Below are 12265 nucleotides of genomic sequence, written 5' to 3' on the forward strand. Positions count from 1 at the left end.
TTAGATACTGCTGTTAAATATGCCCCAGTCAATACAACTATACTGTACCAGCAACGATCAATGCACAGCATACAGGAATAAGATGCTGGTAAACTTCACTTAGGCCAAATATGTAACCAAAAGTGTTTTATAACACTTAACGAAATATCAAAGACATACGTCTATATCTGCATTATCGTAAAAGATCGTAGCCACACAAACTGACTGACCGGTCTGCGGACAGCCTCGAGTTTCATATAGAGCCTTTCTACCTGTCTCAAACTGGTCTAGCCCACCGTATTTAAGAGAAATAACTAACCAGTAAACAATACGGAAGTGAATCTTAACTCAGTTTTAATTAATCACTTTCTCCTTATTACTTTTTATAACTTTTGGCAAATTTCTAAAGCTAAATGCAAAAATGTTCCATGAAAAATACACATAAAACTTGGCACAAATTGAAAATGGAGCACAACAACATGATAGTACAGTCGGGTCGTGTGCAAAAGGTCGTAACCCCTGTAAATTAATTCTCATTGGTTCACACTAGCGCAAAGCGCGTGGCCATCATTGGCTAACCAAAGGAGCTCGGTGAAATATGTTTTTCTTTATTTTGACGTCATAATAATTAAACCACGGAGGAGTAGGAGCTTGGTATTTCGTTTCTGGGTTTGAGATAGGCAGACATGAATAAAGCATACTAGATGTAGTGTACACTGAATTGGTAGGCTGGATACTGTTCACATACATGCGACAAATCGATTGCAAAGTCGTTTATGTTAATTTGCAAGGTTTAAATGTAATCTCTCTAGAAAAATATTAAGGATTTTAGCTTTGATTTAATGAAATACAAGGAAAATATCGGGGACAGTTTGGTGGCTTTGTCAACTTCGTTTCATGCACGTTTCGCAATAGGTCATGCTTCAATGATCAGACGGAAAACCATGTAAAGGGTGTTTTGACGTTGTCTACGTAGCGCGAACGTTGTTTTTAGTAATCGTACTATTCTTGGTTTAAATATTTTGTAAAACTGTGCGGTTTTGAATTCATTTACTGGTACAATATTGGATTAGTTTAACTGCACAATAAATTAAACCAATATTTATTCTCGTTTGTGGAATTAGCCCTGTTAAGTATTAATAAAATACTGAAATAAGTAGAATCGATATGCGTCGGCCAGCACTACTGTACTAGCAGTTAGTGACCACGCCTCACCGATTGTAACACTGTTTTAGAAATTTGTGGATTGTTGGTTTCTTTCTATACTGCAGTTTTGATTTGCTTTGGCTCTGTAACCAATCGATTTACTTCGGTCATCAGAAATACCTTTTTCAAAAAGCTTATAAAAATATGGGTGATTAGGTGATAGCAACTTTCCTCATAGGCTTTTCTAATCAAGTGTGTATTCAGAAAGGTTGTCACTATCTTACCGGAAAAAATCATACCTTCAAAGTTACTATTCATAGTTTCTTAACCCAACTTAAACGTTATAACATAGTAACCTAAATCTAATTCTTTTAATCTAAATTTAACTTCAATTAAACCCTAAATAACTTAAAACGACTAAATAAGATCGACCTAGCATGTACCCATTCACGTAACCAAACTTTAACAACAAGCTGCGTGACCTACTTAAGGCTGTGAGGTGAAATAGTTACTTTGGCTCGAAGATACTTGCATGACTAAGCAACATTTCATAAAGATCTTCATGCTAATTTTTCTCAGCATATGACCGTGGTGTTTTGCTTTATGTTATGATTTATTCTTTATACTTTACCTATATATAATTAATACTGTGTCATGACTTGTGGGCCATAGTGAAAAGCATGGCAACAGCATCTTTGAGATTTTTGAAGAGTGTGCTTGCCGCACCCAAAGTTTTCATATTTATCTTGGAAAAACGGAGCCCACAGGTTTATTTCGCACCCCGATTTTATCCATCTTGTACCCAGTCATCCTGATTTTGGCGGTTTTGCATCCCCGAGATCTTGTTTAAAAGTGCCATGTTTCCAGTCTTGCTTGTAGAGAACCACCGAGGAAACCTTTTCGAAGCCTCAACAATCAGTTATCCTTTACATCATTTGTGTTAGTGTTGGTAATTATGTCAAATGTCGTAACTTTTTACTGCGTTGTAACTTCTTCCGCTATTACCATAAACACTGAAGAGCACTTTTGCTCACAATTATTTTTTGACTTGTCAGAAGAAGTCAAAAATTCGTCAAATTTACAGCGTTAGGTCAAAAATTGTCAAAATTGTTAACAAAGTCAAAATTTTTTACTAAGGGAAAATTATTTACAAACTGCATTTTCGTGGTGTCATAGAGGTTGCACTATAGGTGACCTTGTCATTTTACATTGTACATCATGTACACCATGCCTACTTTATATAAATGGCCCATTGTCTACTTATTGTGAATCAGTTCTTGCTTCGGTTTTGCTTTAGATAGTTCAATAACTTCATGTATCTTTAGTTTAGACAAATGTATTGAACAGTTTTTGTTGGGTCTTAGTTGCAGTTTTTTTAGCAGTGATTTGTAATTAGCTCATTTCCCTTTTCAGAATAGGCTAAGTCTGTGTTCACATTTTTGCCCTTCTTTACTACAATAAATTTTAACTTTTTGTACAATAATGCGTAATTTAACTACTTGAGTTCTTCATATGTCAAAAAAAAGTTTTTTAATGTCAAAAGTTTCAATTTTTAGGTCAAAAACTTTCGTTTTTTAGGTCAAAAATAATCGCCCTACTGATAACCAAAACACTAAAACTGTATATATAAGACATTAATTAGTAATAAAATGTATGAGATGTTTTCAGTGTGATTGAAAGGTTACCTTCACAAAAGTTAGCATTGTGAAGGTCTCTCCTACTGGAAATTTTCCAAGTATGATGTGCCAGAAAGTTGGTGCAGACATTTTTTGATTGCATTGCCGTTTTGCCCTATATTTTACATTTAAAGTTGTTATCCGGCAAATATTGGCATTTCATTTATTGGCAAATATTGGCGCACTGAAAGCAAACTTTTCGTTAAGGTGCAGTTCGGAATTCATAATAAGACTTGGCTCGAAGTAACTGATATATCAATTAGTAGGCTAGCTAGCATGGATTCAAAGTCACAATGAAAGGATTCTGATTGTGGTTTACCCTATGATTGCAGTGCTACAGTTGGATCAAGGCTACTACTTCCTTGTTACATCATAAACATTTTAAAGTTGCCGATTGCATATCATACAACACGCACCAAATAAGATAAATTAACAATTTATCAAGTTAACAGTTATCGGATAGCAATTACGAAGTGTCATAACAAAATAAAGATGTGTTAAAATATGGCCTCAGGTGTTGTGTCATTGAATAAATCATTGATGGCATTTGAAATGATTTATTGTTGAATTTCTAAATTGCATTCATCTATTAACTTTCAATACTCATGTCGTTTACAACGAGACCACATTTTTTATCCTAACTTCTCGTTGGTAAAGCATCTCTGTTACTTCCCATTAAATAACTACAGTAGAACTTGCATATAACCGACAAGTCGGCACCAGCGATATTCATCCGTTATACACGATTTTCGTTATATACAGAATTTACCCTCGTCCCACCACTATGTCCCTATGTATTATATCTCCAGAGTTAATTACAAGATATTTTCAATTCAGAAACAACATGCTGTACAAACGTTTTTCATCAGATCGCTGAGAGTTTGTGGCGTAAATTTCTCTCCAATGTCACACCTTTTTATTGGGGTGTGAAGGGTTGTCTTCAACAAACTTCATAATTTTTAATTTTTCTTCATATATTCTGCTTTTTCTTTTTGGCATACTGGTTGATACAGTACAGTGCACGCAATTCAAGTGAAAGATCGAATCAAGTGTGAAGAATAACGCATGTTTTCTTCTGTGACAATAGCAATCAGACTGTCAACAATCGATTTCTTGCAATGATGAATGGATCCGTTAAATACGAGGTATTTTAAATTGTTTTTTCTCAAAGGGACTGGAGAATGCATCTGTTATATACGACAACGGATCCGTTATAACCGAGTCGAAATCCACTAAAAAGAATAGGTAACCATCCGGACAAGAATTTTCATATGATATATAGGGTTATCCGTTATATGCGAGTACTACTGTATTATTTTTATTAAGTTTTCATGTGTTGACATTGTAATAAAGAAGAATTAAACCATGCTAACATCCTCTTTTCTTGGAATCGTTTTTACATTCTTATGCTTATTAGTCAATCTGTCCCCTTTACATTTTGCTTCGTCCAAATTTTGATGCAAATTTCGGAAACCGTTTTTTACGATTGCCATTAGAAATGGATTTCTCAATTATTGTAACAGCGTATATATGTCAGTGTCGTATATTTCGAATACTGAACTATGATGTTATTGTAAATTTAAATAGCTACCTTAATCCCTTCGACAACAACATCTAAACCACCAATTTCGTTGAAGTAGGTTATTCTAGCCAAGATGTTTCACATAAGGACAGCATAACACTTTTAAGTTGTAACATCTTAATTTGCATCTCTTGTACCCTTTTTGCTTTGCAAATCATCCACCCTTCCCATTACTTTGTGTTAAACTGCCATTATAATGGGGTCCTCACCGAATTTCACTGAAAGTTTCAAACTTCCACATCCATACTTACATTATTAGGCAAGCTAATTTTCCAAAAAGTTTTTGCAGCTTGTTAGTCAAACCAAACAGCCTTAAAGTAAGGGGCAAATCTAAAACAAGTTGATCTTATATGAAAAAACGCTATTAAATTGCAAAAAGTTATTTTTTGGCCTTCATTGTGACGTTGATGAAGGCTTTTGTTATGTAATACTTATAGATTAGTCAAGTTGCTTGACAACATGCTGCTGCTGTTGTAGGTCATAAGGAGTTAAGTCTATGTCCAATTAGGCATGATATGAAGAAATTAGCAATGTGAAGCATTGAAACTGAATTAATTTTGATTGTTTTAAACATAAAGATCGTTTACATCCTTGAAGTTACGGTATCCTTTGGACTGCATAGGTTACGAGTCAAACCGGTACCGTACTGGTTGCGGTAGTGGGGCTATATAGGCTGTCACCTATAAAGCTATTGGCAGTTTGAGAAATTTATACAGCTGTAACAGATACATATGTTAGATACAGTAGGCATTGCTAAATTTATGAATTTGTGACTGTTCTCTGTGATTACCTATGACATTACAAGAGCCTTCATCTATGTCACAATTCAATGACAATTTTTCGATTTTCTTTTGCTTATAATTATTATCTAACCAAGAATTATTTTTCAAAACTATTTTATCAAAATATTCAGTGAGTAGTGTTGTTTTATATGAGATCAACTTGTTTATGGACTTCTTGTCTATAGACTATCCTCAGAATCTTGTTACATTTACCTGCCTATGGCTTGACAATGTTTGTTTGCTACAGTTCGCTTTTATGGATATATGTTGTTGACAAAGCTTACAAAAGTTTGGTTCCAGTAGACTGCTATTAAAAAGTTTTTTTGTTTGTAACTGACACATGAACTGAATAAATGATATAATATATATTTTACAAAAATGTACGTAATTTTGATATATTTACTAATTATAGATCTGTGCAAGTATGTTGTATATATAGTATATGTTACATATATAGCATGTTGCTTGTTGTTTCAGGTACAACACATATTTCACATGTTTACTGTTTTATTATAGCCAAAATGTCCAGTACCATTGTTCTGGATAGTAACTCTAACATCAATGATACTTTGTCAGAGCAAGATGCTACTGATGGGTTGGCATCCAGCAATCAAGATAACAGACTTCCCCATGATAGTATTATAACAAACACACGTGCTGTTATGCAAGGTTTAGAGCAATTGAAAAATGAACATAACTCCATTCTACATAGCCTATTAGCCACTTTAAATGCGATTCGGCGTGAAAAAGACGACGATGTTAATTTAGTTGAGGAAAAGTCAAACATAATTAAAAAATCTTTGGAAATGATTGAACTTGGTCTTGGTGAAGCGGAAATGATGGTATCGTTGTCATGTCATCTTAGTTCACTGGAATCTGAAAAGCAACGATCCAAAGCATTAATTAAACGCTTGTGTCAAGAGAATGCTTGGCTGCGTGATGAGCTTGCAAATACTCAACAAAAACTGCAAATGTCTGAGCAAAAGGTTGTACAGCTTGAGGAAGACAAAAATCATCTGGAATTTATGAAATCTATCAAAAAGTTTGATGAACCAGAAGAAGTTCAAACGTCTGATTCCTTTGCTAAGCAGGGAAGTGGAATGGATGACTTGTTTGGAGGCAACACCCCAGAAGATGAATCTGTTACAGTAGGAAGTGGAGTTCCAGCAGCATCATTGAATCAAATTAATTCAAGTTCTGTGGCCAGTGGAGGATATGAAATACCTGCTCGTCTGCGGACTTTGCATAACTTAGTCATTCAGTATGCTAGCCAAGGACGCTATGAAGTTGCTGTACCCTTGTGCAAACAAGCGTTGGAAGATTTAGAGAAGACTTCTGGCCATGACCATCCTGATGTTGCAACTATGCTTAACATACTTGCACTTGTCTACAGAGATCAAAACAAATACAAAGAAGCTGGAAACTTACTCAACGACGCTCTTGCCATTCGAGAGAAAACGTTGGGACCTGACCATCCTGCTGTGGCAGCCACTTTAAATAATTTAGCAGTCTTGTATGGTAAGCGTGGTAAATACAAGGAAGCGGAACCTCTTTGCAAACGGGCCCTGGAGATACGAGAAGCCGTGCTTGGAAAAGATCATCCTGACGTTGCAAAGCAGCTTAACAACCTTGCTCTTCTATGTCAAAATCAAAGCAAGTATGATGAAGTGGAAAAATATTATCAACGTGCTTTGCAAATCTATGAAACCAATCTTGGACCAGATGATCCTAATGTTGCCAAGACCAAAAATAACCTGGCATCAGCATACATGAAGCAAGGTAAATTTAAACAAGCGGAAACCCTTTACAAGCAAGTTTTAACCCAAGCACATGAAAAAGATTTCGGCAGTATTGATGAGAAAAATAAACCGATTTGGATGCATGCTGAAGAGAGAGAAGCTTCTGCATATACTGGTCAACAAAATGAAAACGCATCATATGGTGATTATGGTGGCTGGTATAAAGCAGCTAAGGTTGATAGCCCCACTGTCACGACCACATTAAAAAATTTAGGAGCTCTTTATCGCCGTCAAGGCAAATATGAAGCTGCACAAACATTGGAAAATTGTGCCTCACGCTCAAGCCGCCAACCAATGGTCCAAGGAAAATCTATGCCAGCTACTGATAAAACAAAAGATCAAAAAGCCCAATACAACAAGTCGCAAGATGGTGAAGAAGTCAAGGTGGAATGGAGTGGTGATGGAAGTGGCGCTCTTCGAAGAAGTGGTTCATTTAACAGGCTTCGTGCATCATTAAGGAGAAGCAGTGCAAAATTAGTGAGCAAAATCACAGGTGCTCCAGAAGACCTTAGTGCCCCACCAGCAAGTTCTCATATGAAGCGTGCTACTTCTCTTGGTGTTCTTAACTCCCAATTTCCCATGGACTCCCGTAGATCCTTGAGTCACTACCAACCTGCAGAGGCACCATAACTCCAGATCTTTGTTCACCAAGCTTAGCATATAAATATTTGAATATAAAACTCTAAACCAATCTCCCAATGGAGATTCTATTCTTGGCGTCAACTATTAGACAATGTTACTGCCTTATGGCTGCATGTTGTAGTTCTAGGTTTTGTGTAAAAAGTCTTTAAATTTTGCTTTAAAAATAAAATAAATTCGTTCCATTCCAATTACTGTAAAAGTTGTTACATGTTACAGGCTTCATGTTAGATTTTCATCTCAGTTTAAGTGTACCAAAAATCACCAAATAAAGAATTGACAAACTTTTTCATCAACAATTTTGAAATGTTTTATGTGGAACAAGCATGTAGTGTATAATGGTGCTATTTCTGTTTTATTTTGTTGCAAACTATGTAACACTGTTGATTGAGAGTGTTGAAAATAATTTAAATACGTATATTTATTTTTTTCATAATCTTTTTATTTTTTGAGTTACATTGGTACAGTACTATAATAGTACTTCCCATTGTTCCACATAAAGAACGGTCTCTTTAACATTGCCTGTTACTGGCAAGTTCTTCTTTCCACATAACCTAATCAATGCCGTGACTCGTAGTTTCATTTAATGAAATATGCATGAGCTTGTGCTCTTGTTACGTGCAGCTTCCTGTAAGCACTTTTGCTAGAAATGAAAACAGCAGTGCAGGCTGCCATCTATGACTGTTTTGCGTAAAAGTTTGCTAGTAAAGCAGCTAATGTGCAATGCGTTTTCAGACCATTTATGTAGAAAATTTTCAACTTAATCTTTTCAAATGTAATTATGGTAGTTATTTTAAATAGCATATGTGTTTTCATACCAAGTAGGAAATAATTTCAAAACTAATACGTTAATTGTAATCCTTTTGTTAAAAGTCTTAATTTTCTTGCCCAAAATTAATTTGTGGTTTTACTGTGTATTTAAAGTACCCTTCAAATGCACTCTCATCTTGTCATGCAATTATTGATATCAAGTAATCCGTTTTGCCAGCAATTGGTTATTTCTTTCCTACCTTCTATATATCGTTTTGTTCGACTATACAAACTGCTCATGTTGTGTGTTTGAATGTAGTAAATTATTGCTTGTTATTACTTGATTGCTTTTATTGTATCCGGACCACCTAGCCTTTGAAGATATTGGTATTGTTGTAAGCCCACCGCTCACATATCTGCCTAATTACTCACTTGAACGTGGTACAGTAAAGCCTTTTGGATGAAGCATATGTAATATGAACCAAATTAAGATTGTTTCTAATTGAGTCATATTTGACTGGGATGACCCTAAATTAAATCAAAGCACAGCCGTTTTTCTATAAACATGAGCTTCGAGCAATATTTCGTGAACAATTACAATAGTTTTAAGTCGATTTCACTTCATATTTTTATTTGCTGCATGGCCAAACGGCTGAATATGAGGCGCTATTCCGAAATGAAAAAAAATTAGGTGTAAGATAATTTTGATCTTTTCAATCGAAAGTTTATTTCAAGATGCGTTGGATTATAGTTTACGCTCAGTGAAAGGGGTATGCTGATAAATTATTAACGGCAGTGCGTAGCCTACTGGTTATGACGGTATGGGAAATTGATACTATCATGATCCCCACAACGGGGCAAAACGGCGATACTCTGCAAGAAATGCTTCACCTTCTGGACTTTTAAGTGATTAATTCTTCGATAGAGGGCAAATTCACTACATTTTCTCCCTAAAGTAATCCTGATCATACAAGGATTGCCTATAACATAACGCAGTCGCATCGCTCCCATTGGCCTATTGCCGGCCCTCGCTGTGGTGAAGTTTGCGAAAAGCGCGAAAGCTTTGATTTACGCCTCAAAAACGCGTTAAATGAAATGTATTCTTACATTTATACGTTCCTTTTGCTGGCGATTTATGGTGCACAAATTTGAAATGCACGATAGAACAATTTTTCTAACGCCGCATAGGCTACGACAATTTTGAAACACCGTATAACCTATACTTATGAAATGTCTTCCTTGGTTGTAGACTAGTTATAGATAAGATAAGTATAGCCTGACCAGCAACAAGAAAATGCAATGAACGGAAAGGAACAAGGGCAAAAAAATCTCTATTGCATGAAAAATTAGTTTGTGAGGGGGAAAGCTACTGTGTCACTTAGTACCGTGCTTCCCCTATCTGCTAGTGAGTGCAGCATTACGCACAAAGCCGTATTGAGACCGTGATGGGCCTAGGATAAAATGGTATCAAGGGGCTTAAACGGAATTTTGTCTCTACCATTTAATATAAGACAAAATGCGTATATAAAAATATTCAGTATTACCCCAAACGTGTAATAAAATTTCTTTACTTTTTATATTTTCAACCAATACTTTTTCTACAAATCATATTTAAAAATTTCAATTGCCATATTACAGTTTAATTAATTAATTATTATTAGTTTAGAAGTTGAACTGCGGCTTTACATTAGGGAAAGTACCTGTCAACGCAATTTTTCATTGTTTCTTTGTTAATTTATATTATTTGTTTTTCGCCATCTACTGTGGGGAGCGAAAAGTATGTTCCTAGCCTCGTTGAAGACTGGTCAAACAAATACGTTCAGCAAACAATCAACGAACGGGAAAAAAAAGCGGCAAAGCCTTGAGGGCTTAAAAAGTGCAATATGCAAATTACAGTGGTGCTACAAAGATGGAGCTTAGCACGGCCACTAAACCCAACGAATCGGAATAATTGGAATCAATTAATTACATTATTGGACGACATACATTATTTTTACAAACCAAGGTGTTTGTTTGTTAAATGTTTTGTATTCTGCTTAGCGGTCTACTTCAGAGTGAGTTTTTATATGTGAGCCTTTATTTAGCTGTTTTTTTAATCAAATATGATGCAACTAGCCTAGCTATCGGTGAAAGCCACGCCCACGATCCAAGTTTGGTTTAACAGAAAACAAATGATGTGAAAGATTTAAGATCCAAATAAAGTTAGTTTTGCAAAACAAATATGCCGTTTCAAAAATGCAAGTCAAACTAAGCCTAGTATAGGCTACACATGACACGAAATTTTTAAGTAGGTATCAGTTTAGGCTAAGCTATATTGAGGCTTAGGCCTTATTGAGTTGCTATTCTTAAGTTTAAATGTGATGTAAGAATGGGCCAGCCAAACATAGGCTGTGTCTATTTTTTTGCATTCTACAAGTATGACAGCAAATAGCAGTGGGTTGAGCAATAACGATTCATAGATATCCTGTTTATAAAACATTCGATAATGATTTTAAGGAAAACCATAAAATGGAAACGAAAACAGACGCTTTAACTCGAATGGGCAAGGATGCGAAAACGTCTAGGGCGGTTCGCTCTGTAGCAATCAGTGATATATCGCCAAGCAAACCGTGCAAAATCTCTTTTCAGGCCAAAGATGAAAAAGGCAGGCAGGGAAGAATAAATAAATCATAGACCTTTCGAAGTCGGTATAACATTTACTACCATAGAGTTTAAAAAGTATTTTTAGGTACTGCGATCTTCATTTTCGTTATGAAATTAATGTCCATAGCTCTAAAAATTGTGGTTTCTTTACTCGTAAGCAAACGTTTGACAATTAGGCTAACGTAACCGTTGCAGGCCTAGGCCTGTAATAGAACAACTGAGCTGTTAAAGGGAGCAACAGTATAAAAGGAATCAAAAAATTTCAGGAAACTATTATCAATTTTGCTTGGAAAATAGATTTTGAAAATTCCCTTTATCGATATATGAAGACACCGCTTTGAATTTTAATTGCAGTATTCAATTAAGAAGTTAGGACGTTGTATTCTCACGGTAATGGAACAATTTCTTATAAAGTTGCGAATAAAACAACAATTGAAAAACCATATATATGTCCCATATAATGTCAATAACTGTGAATAAGCAGTCACCTCGTCTAACACAATTGCGTATTTATTTTTAAAAATATGATTAAGGGATGAGAAAGTTTCACACAGCAACATATTTTGTACAATAGGAAATGAAGGTGCAAGATCAAGCTTGAAAAAGTTAATAGAAATAAATTACAGTTAACTTTTGAGATGTCACGTTCTATTCTACTATTGCTTTTATACTGCCTACTGTAAATTTCACGTTTATCTGTATTTGCATTTCGCTGTAGAGAACTTGCCTGACAGTATGTCAATCAAGTAAACATTTGACAAACGGACCATGTACCTACAGACGTTTGTGGTAAACTTGCTTATTTTTTATATAGACGTTCGTATTCAGGTAGGCCTATTTTTTCCAGTGGGCCTGGAGCTAGAGCCCCATTAGCCCCGCCTTAATCCTCTGTACTGATTTGTACTAATTATTATAGCTGTAAGCGACAAGGGGGACGTTACAGGTGCAATCCTATGCGGGCGCAATTCCGTGTGGTGCAATACCATGTTGGTGCAATCGGATGTGGTGGGAATTTATTGGATGCAATCACGCATGGTTAGAATTATAACTATGCAACCATCAGAGCCGGATTAACCCCGTACACTTAGAGGCCTTATAAGAACATAAAGATTGGTGTTTACATACAAATTGTAATGGAAAATTGAACAATTATAAACCTGAATATAACATTTACTTTATCAAATACCCTTAATTTGATAAAGTTATCTGCATGTAAGTACAAACTATCCAAAAGTAATTATTGTTTTCCCATTTTTTTAAACCTGTCTG

General features: G+C 35.4%; 1 protein-coding gene across 1 annotated transcript; it reads left to right on the forward strand.

The window, feature by feature from the left end:
- Window positions 1-646: 646 nt before the first annotated feature.
- On the forward strand, window positions 647-8692 carry LOC143448542 (kinesin light chain 1-like). The gene has a single exon (XM_076948341.1). It carries the CDS (start codon window positions 5624-5626, stop codon window positions 7592-7594), a length of 1971 nt encoding a protein of 656 aa, XP_076804456.1. The 5' UTR covers window positions 647-5623; the 3' UTR covers window positions 7595-8692.
- Window positions 8693-12265: the final 3573 nt, after the last annotated feature.

This window comes from Clavelina lepadiformis, chromosome 3 (genome assembly GCF_947623445.1).
Source record: "Clavelina lepadiformis chromosome 3, kaClaLepa1.1, whole genome shotgun sequence".
NCBI lineage: Eukaryota > Metazoa > Chordata > Ascidiacea > Aplousobranchia > Clavelinidae > Clavelina > Clavelina lepadiformis.